Source organism: Engystomops pustulosus, chromosome 4, assembly GCF_040894005.1.
Source record: "Engystomops pustulosus chromosome 4, aEngPut4.maternal, whole genome shotgun sequence".
In the NCBI taxonomy this organism is placed as follows: domain Eukaryota; kingdom Metazoa; phylum Chordata; class Amphibia; order Anura; family Leptodactylidae; genus Engystomops; species Engystomops pustulosus.
This window is the reverse complement of record NC_092414.1, coordinates 60,489,467-60,512,715: the sequence shown is the minus strand read 5'-3', so window position 1 is coordinate 60,512,715 and position 23,249 is coordinate 60,489,467. Positions and strand designations below refer to the sequence as shown.

Here is a 23,249-nt window from a genome sequence, read left to right as displayed (position 1 = left end):
GTCTGGCCCCACCACTGCCTCTTCCAACCAGTTCTGGTCGAGGACTCTCCTCCGTCTCAGAAGCACTGTGTTCACCCGGCCTATCAACCCAGCTTGGGTCTGTCACCTCATCATCCTCCGATCCCTCAGTCTGCTCCCCCCTCGAACTTCCTGCCCTGACAACAACTTCCCCACTGTCTGACAACCGTGTCTCCTCATCGTCGGACACCTCTTTACACACTTCTTCCACTACGTCAAGAAGGTCATCATCACCCACAGACTGTGACTGGTGGAAAACCTGGGCAGCGGAAAATTGCTCAGCAGCAACCGGACAAGTGGTTTGTGAGTGTGGGAAGGGTCCAGAAAACAGTTCCTCAGAGTATGCCGGTTCAAATGGCAAATTTTCCTGGGAGGGGGCAGACTGGGGGGGAGGAGGCTGAGGTGCAGGAGCTGGAGGAGTGGCGATTTCGGTGACATGGGTGGACTGCGTGGAAGACTGACTGGTGGACAAATTGCTCGAAGCATTGTCGGCAATCCACGACATCACCTGTTCGCACTGTTCTGGCCTCAACAGTGCTCTACCACGAGTCCCAGTAACTTCAGACATGAACCTAGGGAGTGTAGCTCTGCGGCGTTCCCCTGCTCCCTCATAAGCAGGTGGTGTCTCACCCCGCCCAGGACCACGGCCTCTGACCCCTGCAGTAGTTGGACGCCCACGTCCCCGCCCTCGTCCTCTACCCCTAGCCCTCGGGTTAGACATTTTGAAAATGAGAGTTATAACTTTAATTTTTTTTAAATTTTTTTTTGTGTTTTTTGTTTTTTTTTGTGTTTTTTAGTTTTTAAAACCAAACGATGCTATCCTATTGCTATGGCTATTTTCTAGCCAAGTATGAAAGCACACTGCTATGCCAGATGAGATGATGCTGGGTTATTAAAAAAATAAACGTAAAATAAAAAAGGAAATGGCAGACTGTGCCTAATTGAAATCCAACCCCTAATAAATTTTCCCACTTCGGTCTTTGCGATGGATATGTGCGTCACTAAGCGCAAAACACAGTGGTCGCAAGTCTCACTACAAATTGCTCACAATTTGCTAGTAGATGCACTGCAGCAAGTACAGCCACCAGCAGATCAACCAGAAATCAAATATATATAACGCTACTGTAGGCGTAAGTAAGCCGTTTGGATTCTCCTATGGCTATTTTCTAGCCAAGTATGAAAGCACACTACTATGCCAGATGAGATGACGCTGAGTTATTAAAAAAATAAACGTAAAATAAAAAAGGAAATGGCAGACTGTGCCTAATTGAAATCCAACCCCTAATAAATTTTCCCACTTCGGTCTTTGTGATGGATATGTGCGTCACTAAGCGCAAAACACAGCGGTCGCAAGTCTCACTACAAATTGCTCACAATTTGCTAGTAGATGCACTGCAGCAAGTACAGCCACCAGCAGATCAACCAGAAATCAAATATATATAACGCTACTGTAGGCGTAAGTAAGCCGTTTGGATTCTCCTATGGCTATTTTCTAGCCAAGTATGAAAGCACACTACTATGCCAGATGAGATGACGCTGAGTTATTAAAAAAATAAACGTAAAATAAAAAAGGAAATGGCAGACTGTGCCTAATTGAAATCCAACCCCTAATAAATTTTCCCACTTCGGTCTTTGCGATGGATATGTGCGTCACTAAGCGCAAAACACAGCGGTCGCAAGTCTCACTACAAATTGCTCACAATTTGCTAGTAGATGCATTGCAGCAAGTACAGCCACCAGCAGATCAACCAGAAATCAAATATATATAACGCTACTGTAGGCGTAAGTAAGCCGTTTGGATTCTCCTATGGCTATTTTCTAGCCAAGTATGAAAGCACACTACTATGCCAGATGAGATGACGCTGAGTTATTAAAAAAATAAACGTAAAATAAAACAGGAAATGGCAGACTGTGCCTAATTGAAATCCAACCCCTAATAAATTTTCCCACTTCGGTCTTTGCGATGGATATGTGCGTCACTAAGCGCAAAACACAGCGGTCGCAAGTCTCACTACAAATTGCTCACAATTGGCTAGTAGATGCACTGCAGCAAGTACAGCCACCAGCAGATCAACCAGAAATCAAATATATATAACGCTACTGTAGGCGTAAGTAAGCCGTTTGGATTCTCCTATGGCTATTTTCTAGCCAAGTATGAAAGCACACTACTATGCAAGATGAGATGACACTGAGTTATTAAAAAAATAAACGTAAAATAAAAAGTAAATGGCAGACTGTGCCTAATTGAAATCAAACCCCTAATAAATTTTCCCACTTTGGTGTTTGAGGTGGATATGTGTGTCACTAAGAGCTAAACACAACGGTAGCAAGTCCCCCTGCAAATTCCTCACAATATGGTACTAGCTGCAAATAAAAAAAAAATGTATAACGTTATTGTAGCCCTAAGAAGGGCTGTTGGGTTCTTGGAGAATCACTCCTGCCTAACAGTAAGCTAATAGAACACCCTAACGCTTTCCCTGACCAGCAGCAGCTCTCTCCCTAGCGGCATCCAGACACAGAATGATCCGAGCAGCGCAGGCAGCGGCTAGTCTATCCCAGGGTCACCTGATCTGGCCAGCCAACCACTGCTATCGACGTGTAAGGGTACCACGTCATGCTGGGTGGAGTGCAGAGTCTCCTGGCTTGTGATTGGCTCTGTTTCTGGCCGCCAAAAAGCAAAACGGCGGGAGCTGCCATTTTCTCGAGCGGGCGAAGTATTTGTCCGAGCAACGAGCAGTTTCGAGTACGCTAATGCTCGACCGAGCATCAAGCTCGGACGAGTATGTTCGCTCATCTCTAGTTATAACTTTGAAACCCACATCTAGGGTATTTTGAGATTGTACTTCAAAGTAGTTGAAAAATTGGGATGATATATTTTTTTATTTAGTTGTTAAAAAACAGAAATTTGGCAAAAAATCTAAAATTTTAAAAGTTCTAAATCTTCTGCTTTTCAGGCAGATAGCTGTAATGTGGACTTTTTATGCATCCTCTCTTTTTTCTAGGTTGTTATGAGGTTCAGAATTTTGGGTGCAATATTTCTCATTTTTAGGAAAATTGACAAAACCTGTATTTAGAGCAGTGGTTCTCAACCTTTCTAATGCTGTGACCCCGCAATACTGTTCCTCATGTTGCTGTGACCCCAAACCATGTACAAGAATATTGTATTCATGCCCAAAAATACAATAAAATCGTGGCTCCCATGGCTTTAGGCGACCCCTGTGTTTTGGTCGTACGACCCCCGCCGGGGTCGCGACCCACAGGTTGAGAACCACTGATTTATAGGAACCTGTTCAGCTTTAAGTGACTTAGAGAGGCCTACTAATAGTAAAACCCCGTAAATGATGGCATTATAGAAACTACACGACTCAATGTATGAAAAATCTACTTTAACCCTTTCACGACCCGTGACGTAATGGCACGTCAAGGGTCGGCCGCGGGTGCATGGAGAGGGCTCACGCGCTTATTGCAGCAAAGGCTTACCGGTAACACCCGCAATCGGTGCCAGCACCGATCGCGGGTGTTTTCCCGCTGATCACCGCCGGCAAAGCTGTCGGCGGCTTCAAAAGGATGGCGGCGCATGGGCGCCGCCATCTTTTCGAGGATCGCCGCTCCCCGTGACGTCATCGGGAAGCGGCGATCCGTCGCCATGGTAACCTCGGGTCTCACGAAGACCCGAGGCTACTTCGGGTTAACCCATGCATTACAATGTGCTATCAGCACATTGTAATGTATGAGTAGTAAAATAAACATATACTGCCATACTGTAGTATGGCAGTATATGATAGGATCGTGCAGACACCCTAGGGTTAAAGTACCCTAGGGAGTCTGAAAAATAATAAAAATAAAAATAAAAAAAAGTTAAAAAAAAAAAATTATAATAAAAACCCCTAAAAACTCAAATCACCCCCCTTTCCCTAGAACTGATATAAATATAAATAAACAGTAAAAATCATAAACACATTAGGTATCGCCGCGTCCAAAAATGCCCGATCTATCAAAATATGATAACATTTTTTCACTGCGTCTAATCCCGTAACGGAAAATCGCGCCCAAAGTTGAAAATGGCACTTTTTTGTCATTTAAAAAAAAAAAAAAATTCTATAAAAAGTGATCACAAGGTCGAACAGTCCTAAAATTGATAACATTGTAAACGTCATCAAAATCTGCAAAAAAAGACACCACCCACAGCTCCGTACACCAAAGTATAAAAAAGTTATTAGTGCCAGAAGATGGCAAAATCCCCCAAAAAATTGTTGTACAGAAGGTTTTAATTTTTTTAAATGTATGAAAACATTATAAAACCTATATAAATTTGGTATCCCCGTAATTGCACCGACCCGCAGAATAAAGTAGACATGTCATTTGGGGCGCACAGTGAAATCCGTAAGATCCAAGCCCACAAGAAAACAGCACAAATGTGTTTTTTTACCAATTTCACAGCATTCTGAATTTTTTTCCCGCTTCCCAGTACACGGCATGGAATAATAAATACTATCACTATGAAGTGTAATTTGTTACGCAGAAAACAAGCCGTCACACAGCTCTGGACATGGAAAAATAAAAAAGTTATGGATTTTTGATCATGGGGAGTGCAAAATGAAAATGAAAAAACAAAAAAGGGCCAGGTCCTGAAAGGGTTAAGAAGTGTGTTAACAAATTTAGGTGTTTCACAGGGGTTAAAACAAAATGGAGGTGTTATTTACAGGTTGTAAAATTTTTAAACAATACATTAATTTTAGACAATAATTAAAAAGTCACAATGTATTAAATGACGAAAGACTCCATAAAGTTTTATATGGCATAATATTTTTTGTTTTTTTGTTTACAGAGCTGTTTTTGGGCTTGTTTTTTGTGGGACAAGCTGTACTTTTTATTGGCATCATATTGAGGTAAATGTTACTATTTGGTCACTTTTTATCCTGTTTTTATGTGGTCAAAAGTAATGTATTTTGGTGATTATCACTTTTTTATGTTATATTTAATTTGTATATGGGATTGGGGCATCACAGAACTTCTTCTTTTAATAATTTTTTTATTTGCACTTTTAAATTTTGGAAAGGAACATGTGATTACATTGATCACTATTGTATTGCAGCATATTATATAGTCAGCCTATGTATTCTGCATGGGATGACAGCTGCACTGTTAGATCATGCTAAGAGCACAATCCAACAGACATTTACTGCAAGTAGCCCTAGGGGGCCTTCATCGGACTTCAGGGTTAAGCAATGATTGGCACCTTCATGCTGTGTATGAAGTTTGTTGATCATCCTATAACTCCCCATAGACTCCATAGGGTTAAAAAGCCAGAAATGCGAAAGTTGTGATCCCGGCTTTCACTGCTGGTACCAGGCTTTCTGAGCCTGGGTGATCACCATGACATAACATTACTTCATAACAATACTCACCTTCTGTACATTTCCTCCAGCTCCTCATCGGCTCAGCACAACCAGCATCCCCTTCTGCAAATTCACTCCAGCTCCTTATCCCATCAGTACAACCAGCCTCCCCTTCTCCTGCACATTCCCTCCAGCTCCTTATCCCATCAGTACAACCAGTCTCCCCTACTCCTGCACATTCCCTCCAGCTCCTTATCCCATCAGTACAACCAGCCTCCCCTTCTCCTGCACATTCCCTCCAGCTCCTCATCCCCTCAGTATAACCAGCGTCCCCTTCTCCTGCACATTCCCTCCAGCTCCTTATCCCCTCAGTATAACCAGCGTCCCCTTCTCCTGCACATTCCCTCCAGCTCCTTATCCCCTCAGTATAACCAGCGTCCCCTTCTCCTGCACATTCCCTCCAGCTCCTCATCCCCTCAGTATAACCAGCGTCCCCTTCTCCTGCACATTCCCTCCAGCTCCTTATCCACTCAGTATAACCAGCCTCCCCTTCTCCTGCACATTCCCTCCAGCTCCTCATCCCCTCAGTATAACCAGCGTCCCCTTCTCCTGCACATTCCCTCCAGCTCCTTATCCACTCAGTATAACCAGCCTCCCCTTCTCCTGCACATTCCCTCCAGCTCCTCATCCCCTCAGTATAACCAGCCTCCCCTTCTCCTGCACATTCCCTCCAGCTCCTCATCCCCTCAGTATAATCAGCCTCCCCTTCTCCTGCACATTCCCTCCAGCTCCTCATCCCCTCAGAATAACCACCTACCTTTCTCCCTCCAGCTCCTCATCCCATTTAGTATAAACAGCCTCCCCGGCTCCTGCACATTCCCTCCAGCTCCCTCTTCAAGTGCACAGCTCCCTCGAGAGACACCACACCATCCCTCTAGGCAACCACTAGGTACTCTCCAAATCCCAACTTTTTCCTCTCCCCTCTGTTAGCTCTTTATAGGACATTTGGGATTCTGCAGGTATTTTTCTATTTATTTCTTTTATTAGCCAAAACCAGGGGGCAAATGTTGGAGTTCCTCTTTAATAGAAATGAGAAACATAAAAATCTATAATGGTGACATTAGCTTGATCTTAGTCATACTTTGATAGACCTCTCTTACATTCACTCTAACCAAAGTAAACAACTTAATTTCCCTCCTGCCATGAAATGAGTAACTATTTTGGTGATAAGGTCTCTGTAAGGTTTCACATAATTACATTTTGTAACAACTAAACACCTGCCTGTACCCATGACATCATGTTATATCTACAGAACATCACAAGTCATTTATGCGGTGGGTGACCTTTATTATGTCTCGAAAAAGAGAGAATGTACTGTGAGATAACCAAGGTGGAATGTATTCTTTACAAATACAGTCCAAATCACTATTAATTATTAAGACCCATAAAACCAAACACACATAAAGTGAGATTCAGGATAAAAGTGGGATTCATAAAACAAAGAGAACATTCAATAAGAAATAAAGGGTTATAACAATCTAAGAAGTTCAAAAAATCTAAATGTATCAAAATATTTTTAAACTTGAAATTGTATGGGTTAATGGGTCTCCCCATATGTGCACCAAATCGTGGGAATCTATACAGCAAAGCATATTGGGAAAGTTAAATATAAAATAAATTGTGTGTAAATACAACATATTTATTACTATTCTACTTTGCTTACTTTGGGAAGGAATGAATCCAGGATGCACTGCAGGAGGTTAAACACCCTAAATCTTGAAAATTGTAAAAAGAACCATAATTAAATCTGCAGGTCTTGCTAGTCTCCCAACCATTGCCTGTGAGTTGCAGGGTCAAGTACTCTTGTTCTTCATACAGATAGCACAGCATACAGTATCTCTACCATCCAATGAATTTTACAATAATATGGGAAATTCTTATATATAATGTACCCATATTTTTATATATTAGTTACGTGTAGGACTAACCATCTTGCAACATCTTATTGTGGTTTAGGCTTGCCATTGTGCTAGGGTGCATTTACATGGCTGTTACGTGGGCTGTGATCTGGTTGCATGATTTGCGACCAGATGATGGCCCCCATAGACTTCTATGGCTCCCGTTAGCTGTGCGCTGGGTTAAATCCTGTGCTCAGTCTGAATCAGTTGGACCGTCCAATGGCACACCCCACTTGTCGCATGGAAAACAGCACAGCTGCACCACAAAAAGGATCACGTTTTGCCATTGCTCTTTTTTTTAGTCCCATAATTTGTTTTATGTTTCCATTTTTTTATTACGGACGTGAGAAGGTGTCAAGTTTTAGTAGCAACTTCAGGAGATTTGAAAAATGCTAAATTTTTGGTGACCAATTCAGTTTGGAAGTGACGTATAAAGGTTTATGTACTAAATACTCAACATTTTATGAACATCTCCAACTATTCAAATCAGCATTTGAGAAGTCTGTTAACCCTTTAATTGTTTCTGTGGAAACAAACAAATTTGGATAGAAAATTTAGAAATTTCAATTTTTGAATAAGATTATTCATTAATGTACACATTCAGAAGGAATTGAGGTAAATATGTAAACCACAACTTTTACTATGCTTCTTCCGAGTATGGCAATACCATACATGTGGATGTCAACTGCTGTTTTGTCACACAGCGATGTCCAGAACAGCGTTATTGCTATCACGTTTTTGGCGGCCAATTTGGCCAATTTTGTGGTGCCACATTGTACTTGATGAGCCCCTGTAGTAACAGCACAATAGAAAAACTATAAACATGACACCATATAGGAAACTAAACCCCTCAAAGAATTTATCTTGGGCTGTGGAGAACATTTTAACCCGAACATGCTGCCTAAAATCTAATGCAAAGTAAATAGTGCAGAGTAAAAGTTGTGCTTTTATCTCAAAAATGTAATTTTAGTGCCAAATATATTTTGCCCAAATCATGCCACTGTAGACAAACACCCCAAAAATTATTCTTGTGCCAATTATAGGCAGGCTGGTCACACAGCGGGGCTGAGAAGGGAATGAGCCAAATTTTGCTTTGGGAGCGCCGTGTTCACAAGTTTGGATTTGGAGTGCCATGTCATGTTCACAGAGCCCGAAACACCCAAAAAATCATTCTGCGGGTTATTACGGGTATAGCCATACCCCATGTGTGGCAATAGGCTAGGGACATGGCAGGCCTGAGAAGGGACAAGCAAAATTTAGCTTTTGGAGCACCCTTTTCACTAGACTAGTGTTGGGGTGCCCCTGAGGTACCAGTATAGTAGAAACCCCCGAGCAGTGACCCCATTTTAGGAAAGGGCACCCATAAAAAAAAATTATCTAGGGTTGTATGAGCATTTTAACCCTAAGATCTTAGCTCAAATATAATACAAAGTAAATGGTGTTAAATAGAGTAAAATTTGCATTGCAATTTCTCAAAATTTGGCATTGTAGTGCCAAAAGTGTTTTGCCCAATACATGCCACTGGAGACAAACACCCAAAAAATCATCATGCAGGTTCTCCCAGGTACAGCAATACCCCGTTTGTGGCAATAATCTACAAGATGAAGACACGGCAGGACTCAAAGACATTTTATGTATTTTTTGTTTTTGACATCATGAAAAATTTGCAGATGCCCGTAGGGATCAGTACAGTAGAAACCCCTGAGAACTGACTCTATTTAAAAACTACCCCCCCCCTTAAATTAACCTAAAAATCACAATGCAGGTTCTCCCAAGTACGGCAATACCCCATATGTGGCAATAATCTACAGGCTGGGCACACAGCAGAGCTCAGCAGGGAAGGTGTGGCATGATGTATAAGCTGTGTGAGAGTGCATGGTTCAGGGTAAATTTATACATCCAGTGAGTTGTGATAAATTCTAAAACACTCCAAGTAAAAACCTCCAAGTCCACAGAACGCCTACTTCTCCACAGAACAACTACTCCACCAGGCTACTACTACTACTTAAAAATGCGGTTGTGGTAATAGGGAAAACGGACAGGGGGGGTAATCATGTATTTTAGTGTACAGTAAAGGGACAGATCACTAGCACAACTCTCTCCAACACCACCAAACACAAAAATGGCAATGTTGGAGAGACTGGGGCTAATAAGATCTGCCCCCATCGTCACATATCGCTGCCATTGACCAGTCTGTATTGACTGGCCAATGATGACGATCAGCATCACAGGACCCATCAGATTGGTCCTATGATGTCATCGGAGGGGTGTCGGCTGGCGATGCTGACACCTCCGACTGATGTGTCACCTTGTCTTGCTACAGGGTGATGTCTAAAATGCCAGTAGCGCTTGCATCCGACATATCGGGAGCTGAGTGCTAATTCCAATGTATCGGAAGCGAAGCATGGACAGGTTAAACTAGTTTTTGCTGTTTGTTGCCAGGCAATATTTGCATGTAGATGTTGAGAAAATTTCTCACATCTCTGTTCAATCCAGATCCATTCTAGGATCTGTTATAGCTGAAAAGGTTGCACATGGGGGATAATGCCAATAGTTTGTAGTAACTATAAGGGCTGATTTGTGGCAGAGAATACACTATAACTTGAGCGACCTATAAATTGTCTGTCATGCAACATTTTGATAATAGCAATTTTAAAAATGGCAATTAGAAAGGGCAAGAGTAAGGTATTTATTTTTGCAAATAAATCCAAAAAAAATCCACATTTTCAACATAAAGCATTTTTGTCAACCTTTTGAACCCCCTTACTGTCCGCTGCGGGTGAGTGGAGAGGGCTCAAGGGCATATTTCAGCAAAACCCACTGTCAACACTCGTCAAAGCTGCCGATGACATTAAAAAGCCTGCAGCACGTGGGTGCTGCCATTTTGGCTGAAATCGTGGTTCCCAATTACGTCATAAGGGAGCGGTTGACCTGTTGCTTTGGCAGTCTCAGGTCATCCAAACACCTGAGGCTGTCTATTTTTACATCATGTATTACAATGTGCAATTTGCACATTGTAATACATGATGTGTAAAATCCCCATTATCGCCATTATGGGGGTCATTTACTAAGGGCCCGATTCGAGTTTTTGCGACGGATTAACCGAATATTTCCGTTTTGCGCCGATTTTCCCTGTATCGCCCCGGGATTTTGGCGCACGCGATCGGATTGTGGCGCATCGGTATGCACGTGACGGAAATCGGGGGGCGTGGCCGTACGAAAACCCAACGCATTTAAAAAAAAAAAAATTCGCTGGACTTGCACTTACCTGCACTTGGCCCAGCTTGGTGAAGATCAGTGCATTCCGATGAACTTCAGCGCAGCAGCGACACCTGGTGGACGTCGGAGGACGTCCTAGTTGCTTTAGTGAATCGCCGGAATACCCGAATCCACCGTAGAGAACGCGCTGCTGGATCACGAATGGACTGGGTTAGTAAATCTACCCCAATGTGTTATGGAAGTATATGGCAGGATCAATCAGACAACTTAGGATTAAAGTACCGTATATACTCGTGTATAAGCCGAGTTTTTCAGCACAAAAAATGTGCTGAAAAACGTCCCCTTGGCTTATACACGAGTCAAGCCGTGTAAAAAAAATAATAATTAAAAATGGACTAAAAAAAATAAACTATTTCCTCACCCTCCGGTGGCCCCGATGTGCAGCGCTGCTCCCTCGATGTCATCGCGGTTCCTCTTCTGGCTTCCCGGCTCCTCTTCTTGCTTCCGCGCCGTCTTCTGTCTTCTTTAACATTGCGTTGGGCGCCGCCATTGTTCTTCTCCCGTGCGGCGCCTAGTATGACGTCAGCAGCGGCGCGTCATACTAGGCGTCGCACGGGAGAGAACAGTTGCGGCGCCCAACGTTAAGAAGTTGTTAAAGAAGACAGAAGACGGCGCGGAAGCAAGAAGAGGAGCCGGGAAGCCAGAAGAGGAACCGCGATGACATCGAGGGAGCAGCGCTGCACATCGGGGCCACCGGAGGGTGAGGAAATAGTTTATTTTTTTTTTTAATTCTGGGCTGACTGTATACTACTGGGGGCATGCTGTATATTACTGGGGGGCAGGCTGGGGTGGCTGTATACTACTGGGGGCATGCTGTATACTACTGGGGGCAGGCTGGGGTGGCTGTATACTACTGGTGGCAGGCTGGGGTGGCTGTATAGTACTGGGGCAGGATGGGGTGGCTGTATACTACTGGGGGCAGGCTGGGGTGGCTGTATACTACTGGGGGCAGGCTGGGGTGGCTGTATACAACTGGGGGCAGGCTGGGGTGGCTGTATACAACTGGGGGCAGGCTGGGGTGGCTGTATACCACTGGGGGCAGGCTGGGGTGGCTGTATACAACTGGGGGCAGGCTGGGGTGGCTGTATACTACTGGGGGCAGGCTGTGTCAGGCTGTATACTACTGGGGGCAGGCTGTATACTACTGAGGGCAGGCTGTGTCAGGCTGTATACTACTGGGTCAGGCTGTATACTACTGGGGGCAGGCTGTATACTACTGGGGGCAGGCTGGGTCAGGCTTTATACTACTGGGGGCAGGTTGTATACTACTGGGGGCAAGCTGTATATTATAGGGGGCTGGCTGGCTATATACTTGGCTGGGTCTGTGACCAATGCATTTCCCACCCTCGGCTTATACTCGAGTCAATAGGTTTTCCCAGTTTTTGGTGGTAAAATTAGGGGTCTTGGCTTACACTCTGGTCGGCTTATACTCGAGTGGATCTGAAAAATAGTGAAAAAAATTTAATAAAAGACCCTAAGAATTCAAATTCAATTCAGGAGGTCGTAGAGTCCTAAAAAGGATAGCATTGAAAATGTCACCAAAAGTTGGAAAAAATGACACCACCCACAGCTCCATACACTGAAGTATGAAAAAGTTATTAGTGCCAGAACATGGCAAAATGAAGAATTTTTTTTGTACATGAGGTTTTAATTTTTTTAAATATATCAAAAGATTATAAAACTATTAAAATTATAAATTTGGTATCCCCGTGATCGCACTGACCCAAAGAATAAAGTTGACATGTCATTTGGGGCGCTTAGTGAAAGCCGTAAAATCCAAGCTCACCAGAAAAAGGCACAAATGCATTTTTTCACCAATTTCACTACATTTGGAATTTCTTTCCGCTTCCCAGTACACGGCATAGAACACTAAGTATCACACACAGAAAACAAGCCCACATACAGCTCCTTACATGGAAAAATAAAAAAGTTATATATTTTTGAAGGTGGGGAGTGAAAAATTAAAATACAAAAATCAAAAAGGGCCCAGTTGCATTGTACTAATGTTACCTGTTTTTCTCCCCTCCTTTCATTCATCTTATCATTTACAACAGCTCTTAAATTCTTCCTTCACCATTGTAGTCTTCTGATGTTCTCTACACTTTTTTTAACCACCACATTCCATCCGCTTCTGCAGGGAAGCAGAGATTACACTCTCATACATCACTTAATCATTTTCTTTTTTGTCTATTCTCCTTCTACTAGTGGCAGGGGATATCTCTCCAAACCCAGCTCCAAACTTTCCAACCCTCATAGCAACCCTGCTAACATCATCAATATCCAATGCATCATTTCTCCTATCTCTCCTCCTTCTACATCTCCTTTCAAATGTGCCCTCTGAAATGCTTGTTCTGTGTGCAACAAACTTCACGACCTGTTTCTTTCTAAGTCCTCCGACCTTCTGGCCGTTACTAAAATGTGGATCCTGCAGGATGACACTGAATCACCCGCTGCACTATGCTATGATGGTTTGCACTAAGCTCACTCCGCCAGACCTGAGAATAGGCATGGAGGAGAAGTAGGCTACTACTACTCTCATCATGTATTTTCGAGGTCATTTCTCCTGTCCCCTCTTTTACATTCCCATCTTTGAAGGTCCACACCCTGAGACTTTTCCAACCATTTTCCCTGTGTGTGGCTGTAGTTAACCGTCCTCCTGGCTCACCCTACCAGTTCCATGAATACTTTGCTTCTTGGTTACCTCACTTTCTATTCTGTGAAATCCCAACACTCATCATGGGAGACTTTAACATTCCCCATCTCCTCTTAAGTCTCCCAGCTTCTATCACTAGCTACCTCTCTAGGACTAGGAGGGAGTGTCTCTTCTATTTCTGACTTCACTAATATTGCCTTTCCACTTTTAGACCATATCCTTCTCTCTTTGACTGTAAATATTTTTTCTCCTGTACAGAACATGCCCATTGAACAGGACATAATTTCTCGATCCACTAACTCCATTTATTTTCTTCCCTCCTTTACCTAACCCTGTTCGCTTTTTTCCCTTTGAGCTAGTCTCAGAGGAAGAGGTATTCAGATTCATTTCCTCTACTCGCTTCACCACCCGCAACAGTGACCCCACCACCTCACATCTCTACAGTCCCTCTCCCCAGCAGTCACTTCTCACCTCACTAACCTCTCTCTTTTGGTGTTGTTCCCTCTTCTTTCAAGCATGCTGTTATTACTCCATTACTAAACAAACCTTCTCTGGACCCATCCAGCACTACTAACTACAGACCAGTTTCTAACCTCCCTTTCATCTCCAAACTCCTGGAACACCTGGTCTATTTTCAACGTTTCTGTTTTCTCTCCTCTAACTCCCTCCTTAACTCCTTAATGACGCAGCCTGTTTTTAGGTTAATGCTCAGCCCTTTTTCTTAAAATTTGACCAGTTTCTCTTCCTGTGGTAATAACTTTTCAACACTTTAAAATATCCCTGTGATTTTGAGATTGTTTTCTCGTGAGATATTGTAGTTTATGTTAGTAGTATCATTTCGGTGATCAGTTTCTTTTTTGGGGGTAAAAATTCAATAATTTAGAAAAAATTTGAAATGTTATACTTTTTAGACAAAAAGTCATGCCACAAATTTTTTTTTGTAGAAACCTTTTGCCATTGGTCTTATTTTTATTTCCATAATTTGTTTTACATTTCCATTTTTTTACAGATCTGAGAAGGTTTCAAGTTTTAGTAGAAACTTCTCAGATTTTCAAGAGATTTGAAAAATGCTACATTTTTAGTGACCAATTCAGTTTGGAAGTGCTCTATAAAAGCTTATGTATTATATACCCCACAAGTAACACCATTTTATGAACCTAACATCTCAAACTATTCAAATCAGCATTTGAGAAGTCTGTTAACCCTTTAAATATTTCTCTGGAAGCGAACAAAAATGGATTGAAAATTTTGAAATTTAAATTTTTGAATAAGATTATTTTCATTTAGCCCTAAAATGGATACATTCAGAAGGAATTTGAGGTAAAAAAACATCCTAAAATTTTTGCCCTGCTTCTTCCGAGTATGATATGTCTGGACATGTGGAGGTCAACTGCTCTTTAGTCGTACAGCGATGTCCAGAACAGAGTTTGTACCATTGGGTTTTTGGAAGGCCAATTTGACTGCAAATGTTTTGTGATGCCATAGTGTACTTGAAGAGCCCCTGAAGTAACTGTACAATAGAAAACTCTCAAAGATGTCAACATTTAGGAAACTAGACCCCTCAAAGAATTTATCTGGGGTTGGGGGTGAGCATTTTAACCCCCAACATGCTGGCCAAAATCTAATGCAAAGTAAATGGTGCAGAGTAAAAGATCCATTTTTATCTCAAAAATGTCATCTTAGTGCCTAATATATTGTGCCCAACCCATGCCACTTTAGACAAACACCGCAAAAATCATTCTTTGGGTTGTCCCGAGTACGGCAATACCACATATGTGCCAATAATTGACAGGCTGGGCACACAGCAGGGCTGAGAAGGGAAAGAGCGAAGCTTTGCTTTTGCAGCTCCGTTTTTACACGTTTGGATTTAGAGTGCCATGTCATATTCGCAGGGCCCGTGAGGTACCAGTGCAATAGAAACCCCCGAGAAATTATACCATTTTGGAAACTACACCCCTCAAAGACTTATCTGGGGTTGGAGGTGAGCATTTTAACCCCCAATATGCTGGCCAAAATATAATGCAACATAAATGGTGCAGAATAAAAAATGCGTTTTTATCTCAAAAATGTAATTTTACTGCCTAATATATCGTATCCCACCCATGCCACTTTAGACAAACACCCCAAAAATCATTCTGCGGGTCGTCCCGAGTACGGCAATACCACACATGTGCCAAAAATTGACAGGCTGGGTACACAGCAGGGATGAGAAGGAAAGGAGCAAAATTTTGCTTTTGGAGCTCCATTTTCACCTGTCTGGATTTGGAGTGCCATGTCATGTTTGTAGGGCCCGTGAGGTACCAGTGCAATAGAAACCCCCGAGAAATTATACCATTTTGTGTGGTGAGCATTTTAACCCCTAACATGATGGTCAAAATTTAATGCAAAGTAAATGGCAATTGATGCGTGAAAAACACATTGCACTTGCATGTGTCTCAGAGTGCAATGCGTGCGCAGAAAACGCGCGTGAAAAACGCAAGTGTGAAAGGGGCCAACACTCAACTAATTGGTCTTCAAATAATTAACCGGTTAAGGACTCTTTCCTGTTAATATATTTTGATAGATCGGGCATTTTCGGACACTTCGATACCTAATGTGTTTATGATTTTTACTGTTTATTTATATTTATGTCAGTTCTAGGGAAAGGGGGGTGATTTGAATTTTTACGTTTTTTTATTATAATTTTTTTTTTAAACTTTTTTTTATTTTTCTTTTAACTATTTTTCAGACTCCCTAGGGTACTTTAACCCAAGGTTGTCTGATTGATCCTATCATATACTGCCATACTACTGTATGGCAGTATATGGGGATTTTCCTCCTCATTCATTACAATGTGCTATCACATGCGCCGCTATCTTTTTCAGGCTGCAGGCAGCTTTGCCTGCAGCCATCGCTATGATAACACCCGCGATCGGTGCAAGCACTGATCGCAGGTGTGACTGGTAAGTCTTTGCTGCAATATGCAGCAAAGACTTACCGGCTATGGAGAGGGCTCAGCCCGTGAGCCCTCTCCATTCAGCGCGACCCAACCGCCGGCGGGCGGTCGCGAACCAGTTAAACTCTCTCTTCTACAATCTATTCGTAGTGAAGCAGCCAGGCTTGTCTTTTGGACCAAATGCTACACAGATGCTACTAATTTGTGCCAGTCATTACAGTGTTTATCAGTCTCCTTCCAAATACAGTTTTAAATCATTACCCTCATCCACTACCTCTCCTCTCTCATGTCTGTCTATCATACAACCCATGCTCTTCGATCCTCCAGTGAACTTAGAGTAAGCTCTACTTTAATTAGAACCTCTCGCACATGTCTCCAAGACTTCTCCAGAGCTGCACCTATTCTGTGGAAAGGCCTGCCATGGACTATCAGAGTAATACCCAACCTCCAAAGTTTAATACATGACTTTAAAACCCAGCTCTTTATGCTATCCTATAACACTGGTTAACTGTATGAAGTTATAACTCTCTTTACTAATCCATCCTGTGTCCTCCTCCCATCTGTTATCCAACAACCACTAGACAAAGAAGTTTCAGGCTTCTCTACAGTCCCATTCACTTTGGACTTTTTATATAAGATGACGGCTGATGACTAGAGATGAGCGAGCACTAAAATGCTCAGGTGCTCGTTACTCGAGCCGAACATCTCCCAATGCTCGAGTGCTCGTTTCGAGTAACGAGCCCCATTGAAATCAATGGGAGACCCGAGCATTTTTTAGTAAAATTACAAACTGAACGAGCACAGTGAAAGAACACAGTGCAGAACAGATTGCAGATGTTCGGGAACGATCTGTTCCGGAGACACGCGTGCAGAACTGTGTTCTCCGCAATAGTATTTGAAGAACAATATGTGTGAAGAACAACTTGCAGATGTTTGGAAACATCTGCAAGTTGTTCTTCACACATATTGTTCTTCAAATACTATTGCGGAGAACACCGTTCTGTACGCGTGTCTCCGAGACATCTGCGATCTGCTCCGGAGACACGCGTGCAGAACGGTGTTCTCCGCAATAGTATTTGAAGAACAATATGTGTAGAGAACAACTTGCAGATGTTGCCAAACATCTGTAATGTGTTCTTCACACATACTGTTCTTCAAATACTATTGCGGAGAACACCGTTCTGCACGCGTGTCTCTGGAACAGATCGCAGATGTTCCCGAACATCTGCAATCTATTCTGCACTGTGTTCTTTCACTGTTTTCTTCAATTAAATGATTAAATTAAATGTTTTAATTGTATTTTTTTACTGTTCTTCACTTCTTTTTTTTTAATTAAATGCTCGTTATCGAGCAGGGCAAATACTCGTCCGAGCAACGAGCCGGTCCGAGTATGCTAATACTCGACCGAGCATCAAGCTCGGACGAGTATACTCGCTCATCACTACTGATGACTGTTTCAAGCAGCAGCACCTCTATTTATTATATTATATTTCATTTTGTTCAATTCCCTTATAAAGAATGGCTGAGGTATAAGCTTTTTACCTCTTGTTACCTCCTGCTCCCCAACGGACTGCCGTGCGTGCCCGCCCCCCACCCCCTAGGGTGTGCGTGCACGGCTGTCAGGAATTTAAAGGGCCAGCGCACCGCTGATTGGTGCACTGGCTGAACTCCATCTCCTTATAATCCGGCACCTCCCTTCCTGCCTCGCCGGATCTTTAAGTACCTACACCATTGAGAAAGCTTCCCTGCTACATTCCTGAGTATTCCTGCGTTCATGGGTGTTCCTGCTCCTGAGTCATGTTTTCCTGTGTGTTCCTGCGTGTTCCTGCATTCTTGTGTGTTTCTGCTGCTGAGCCCTGAGTTCCTGTGTTTCTGTGTTCCTGAGTTCCTATGTTCTTGTGTTCCTGTGTTCCTGTGTCTCGGGTGCCTTTGTTCCCGTTCCCATCTGCCTGGACCTCCCGTTGCTGACCCCGGATTAGACTTGACCTGGCATCTCTGCTGCCTGCCCTGACCCTGTGCCCGAACCTGACCATGAGACTGTCTTCCGCTAAGGTACCTCGACCTCTGCTGCCACCTCGGGCTAGTCGCACTTGTGGAACGACCTAGTGTTACCCTGCTGCAGCAAGACCATCCTACTTTGCGTGGGCCCTGGTGAAGACCGGGTGTCACTTAGATTCCGGTCCTAGGGGATCCACTGATCCTTACAGTTCCATATGAAAGTCTGTCATGTTTTATTTTATTTGTACAATACAGACCAAAATTTGGATACTATAAAAATTGTAGATTTACACTGAAGGTTTTTGTTAAGTACATAATTCCACATGTGTTAAATCGTAGTTTTGATGCCCTTAGTGTGAAAGCACAATTTTTACTGCAGACTAATTGGGATAGTGATTAGTGGTTATAATATCCAACCAAATAATTAATATATAAAGTATTAAAGACGATCAAGAGTCAGTATTGATGAAGACTGGGACATTTTCAATCAACATGGAAGACTTCATTCACTTTTGTGACCAAACTTTAATAAACTTTTTGCAGTGTAGTTATATAAATGACTGAGAGTTCTAATCTTCTACTAGACGAATATTTATTGCCCCAACCACCATCTGCGGGGCACCCACCCATTTGCTTAATGAAATAAACCAATGACATCATTTTCTTATCTGTTTGTGTTAGTCTCCATGAACATTCCCATCATGCAATGCAGTGATATTGATTGCAAAGTGGTAATTTTCTTTGTTAATGAGTAACCTAAATAACATAGATAGGGAGTGTTATATAAGAGTGACCTGTTAGAATTATTCTCTAATACTTCAACAACCCTACAACTGAACATTTCCTCAGTGTTTAATACTGCAAACATGAACTTTCGTGGTATCCTATCCATTGCAGCGATTCTTCTGTGCCTTCTCTTGGGTATGTTCCCAGTTAATGTTTATATAACTGATACTGACTTAATTTTGATGATCTTCGGTTTATATAATACAGTGTAGTAAAGTAATAGAAAGCTAATAGTTAATCATGAGCAATAACGGTCAGTATAATTTGCAGATATATGTAATCAAAATGACATATGTTCAATTCCAGGTACCGCAAAGACTAACCCCGCTGCAGATAATGGAAGAGAGGTAAATGTTTTGTAAATAACAATTTCACTTGTTAAGGTCTTAACATTAGCCTAACACAATGCTATATTACTAATATTATTCATTCTTTTAAAATTAGATTCTTACCAGGCGATGTATCCCTCCTCTTCTTTCTTTATTGTAGTATGGCATTAACTGTTTTGTATTAGTAACTTCCAAAAAAATCTTATTGAACTATAAAATTAGATTCTTATTTGTAGGGAATGACATCTTCAGGTTTTTATACAGATTTGGCCTTAGAGAACCTATAATGAAAAGATGCATTTCTCCACGTTTGTGTTATTAGCTTTAAAAATTGCATTAAAACTTTATCATGTAAACCCAACCCTGCATTAAACCAATCATTAAAGGAATTTTCTATTATAATCCGAAAAAAAACAGTTTTTCAGAAGTGAAGTTCAATATACCCTACCATTGCCCTGCAGCTGATGACGTGTACTGCAGAAGGTTCATAAACTTACTCCAGTGCAGGAATTCAGACTGTCATAAACCAGAAAAGCAGTTTTGTAGCTTTATCAGTGGATTTTATCCTACATGTAAAATCAGTGGCGGTAATTTATCTTTTTTTTTGTCTATGTTTAGTAATATTTTGGCGCAGTTGTGGTACAAATGCTGTATTGCGACTTTCCATTTTGCCAAATGATCAAAGGACTAGTTTTCCACAATAAGACTGAATTAAAAAAATGTATTTTTGATTTGGCGGAAATTTCCATTTAGGCACAGGGTTTTATGCAAATTTACACCAGTCCCCTTCCTAGTCGATGTTGTGACTTTTGATTGTGGCTTTTTTGCGACTTTTCATGCGTCGCAAGCAACCCACGAAGCAAAAGCATATTTATCAAGGACAAAACTTTGATGAATCTGACTGCAGCAGAACTCCAAATACAGACAGTGAGGCATATCTATCATACACCGATGCTCTTGCACCGGCGTATGTTTGCCCGGCCACTGCTCTTGATGTTATTCTATGCCAGGCAGGGACTTGTATAGAAAAAACGCAGCCGGCGAATTTTGAGATATAAAAGGCAGCGGCAGTAGCGAGAGCGCCAGTGCAGGGACAGTAACGCCCCATGCCACCCCACTCCCTTCCGGCTGCACTGGTGCGAAGGTGGCGGAGAGGGCAAAATAATTGCAACTGCTAGCAATAAACATGGCACAGAGGCCCTGATAATTATGTCCCATAGAACTATCGCAGTCAGCAAGGCTAATGATAATTACCCGCAGTGATCCCAAAAAGGAAAAATTATAGTAGGTTTCTGTTCTTTACTCTTGTCACTGCTAGACAATAGTACTTTGTTATTATGGGTGAAGCTCTATTTTAGCCACTTGCTATGCCACATCTCCAAAACTGAGAAATACTATGATCAGGAGCTCCTTGCCATTATTATTATATTATTATTATTATTATTATTATTATTATTATTATTATTATTATAATTGTCAGTAATATATGTTGTAATAAAAAACATTCTTATATTAACGGTGGTAATCTTTTCCAGCCTAAATGTGATATTGGCACACCATTAAGATGTCCCCGGAATTATGACCCTGTATGTGGCAGTGATCAAAATACATATGATAATGAATGTCTGCTGTGTGTGGAAAACATGTGAGTATATTTGCAGTTTTCTTTATATTATACCTGGGAATAGGTTCTTGCAGGCCCGGCGCCAGCACCCGTGCCGTGGCCCCGGGGTACTGGAGTGCCCCGGACGAATTGTACCAGTCTCATGCCCCGGATCTTTTGGCCAGTGCCCCGGATCTCCCCAGGTCAGCAGGACATCGGTCCCGCTGCCCGGGAGATTCCTTCCCTTTCTCATCACGATCTGTATCCTCGGGACACAGATCGCGATGAGAACATTTGCACTCACTGCTTTCCCCGGAGGCTGGGATGATGTCATGGTCACATGACCTGCCGGGGAAAGCAATGAACACACGGAGAGACCTGCATCAGTGAGGTGAGGGGGGAGACATGACGGGGTCCAGGGAAGGGGGATACCATAGGGGGCTGTGTGGGGGCATTACTTACTGGAGGGCTGTGTGGGCACATTACTTACTGGGGGGCTGTGTGGGGCACATTACTTACTGGGGGAAGTGTGTATACAGGAGGACGGGGCAATGTGTATACAGGAGGGGGGGCAATGTTTATACAGGAGGAGGGGGGGCAATGTGTATACAGGAGGAGGGGGGGCAGTGTGTATACAGGGGGAGGGGGTGGTAGTGTATATACAGGGGGAGGGGGTGGCAGTGTATATACAGGGGGAGGGGGTGGCAGTGTGTATACAGGGGGAGGGGGTGGCAGTGTGTATACAGGGGGAGGGGGTGGCAGTGTGTGTACAGGGGGAGGGGGTGGCAGTGTGTATACAGGGGGAGGGGTGGTAGTGTGTATACAGGGGGACGGGGTGGCAGTGTATATTCAGGAGGAGGGGTGGCAGTGTGTATACAGGAGTAGGGGGCAGTGTGTATACAGGAGGAGGGGGACAGTGTGTGTACAGGGGGAGGGGGGCAGTGTGTATACAGAAGGGGGGCAGTGTGTATACAGGAGTAGGGGGCAGTGTGTATACAGGAGGAGGGGGACAGTGTGTGTACAGGGGGAGGGGGGCAGTGTGTATACAGAAGGGGGGCAGTGTGTATACAGGAGGAGGGGGCAGTGTGTATACAGGGGGAGGGGGGCAGTGTGTGTACAGGGGGAGGGGGGCAGTGTGTCTACAAGGGGAGGGGACAGAGTGTATACAGTAGGGGGGAATGTGTACACGAGGATGGGGTGGGCAGTGTGTCCACGTGGGGGGGGCAGTGTGACTACTGGAGGGCGGCCCATAAAGTGGCCCACTAGGGCTCTGTCGCCCAGGGGCCCACTAAAACCTGGAGCCGGCCCTGGATTCTTGTGCACATCCAAAAACGTAACGTAAAGCATGGATATTATGAGCATACTGACAATCCTCAATTCTGTGTACATTTGTATATTGTATACCATATAATTAATGGAGATGACTCATAAGGACCGGGTGCTCCTTGAGGCTCAAGTCTTCATTACAATAGTGTATCTGCCCTTAGCTATCATTAACCAGATAATATTTAAGAAGATCTTTGATGATACCAGAGAGAAAATTCTTACAGATGATTTACCACTTCCGCCTCCTCCTTAACTAAAAATAAAAGTAGAAAGCTTATCAGGGTTGTGTGAGGAATAACACCTGCCTAGTTGGATTCACCTTGTACCTACATTATTAGAAGTGGCCCAACAATAATGATGTGAAGAAACAGCTTGTGCAAATTAATGCTCATGATATCTCTCTTATGTTTTCCTTTTCAGAAAGAGAAACATTCATATGAAGATCATCAAAAATGGAAGATGCTGAGGATTTGATTCACACATTAATGCCGCATTCCGTCCCATTTGTTGCTATCGAGAGCTTTACTGATCATTGACATAGAGAAAAAAAAGATTTCATACGAATATAATTTACACACACAGTATAGAATTTACACAGAAACAGTGATGACTAGAAATAAAATCTAATTATGTGTCTGCTTTTTAGGTTTTAGGTTTTTATGGTTCATTTCAAGAGAACTATTAATGTTGCTAATAAACATTATTTTTATAAGTGAACTGTTGACTGCTTATAATTGGCAAATTGTAGTTATGGCTGTTTTAGGGGAAAACCTTTTTTGTTTTTCTTTATTCCAATGTCCAATGCTATGTAATAGATCATTTCTTGCAGGGAAAGTTGATGATTTAATTGTTACCATTACCTATAGAATCTGACTTCAGATGTTCAATGATTCTCTATTGAATCTATACAGGCGGTCCCCTACTTAAGGACACCCGACTTACAGATAACCCATAGTTACAGACAAATCCCTCTGACCTCTGGTGAAGCTTTCTGAATGCTTTACTATAGTCCCAGATTGCAATGA

General features: G+C 42.7%; 1 protein-coding gene across 1 annotated transcript; it reads left to right on the top strand.

Moving 5' to 3' along the window:
• The first annotated feature begins 18,969 nt into the window (after positions 1-18,969).
• LOC140126514 (serine protease inhibitor Kazal-type 1-like) lies at positions 18,970-22,941 on the top strand. Its single transcript, XM_072146054.1, has 4 exons — positions 18,970-19,101; positions 19,273-19,313; positions 20,831-20,940; positions 22,645-22,941. Exons 1-4 carry the CDS (start codon positions 19,047-19,049, stop codon positions 22,688-22,690), a joined length of 252 nt encoding a protein of 83 aa, XP_072002155.1. The 5' UTR covers positions 18,970-19,046; the 3' UTR covers positions 22,691-22,941.
• Positions 22,942-23,249: the final 308 nt, after the last annotated feature.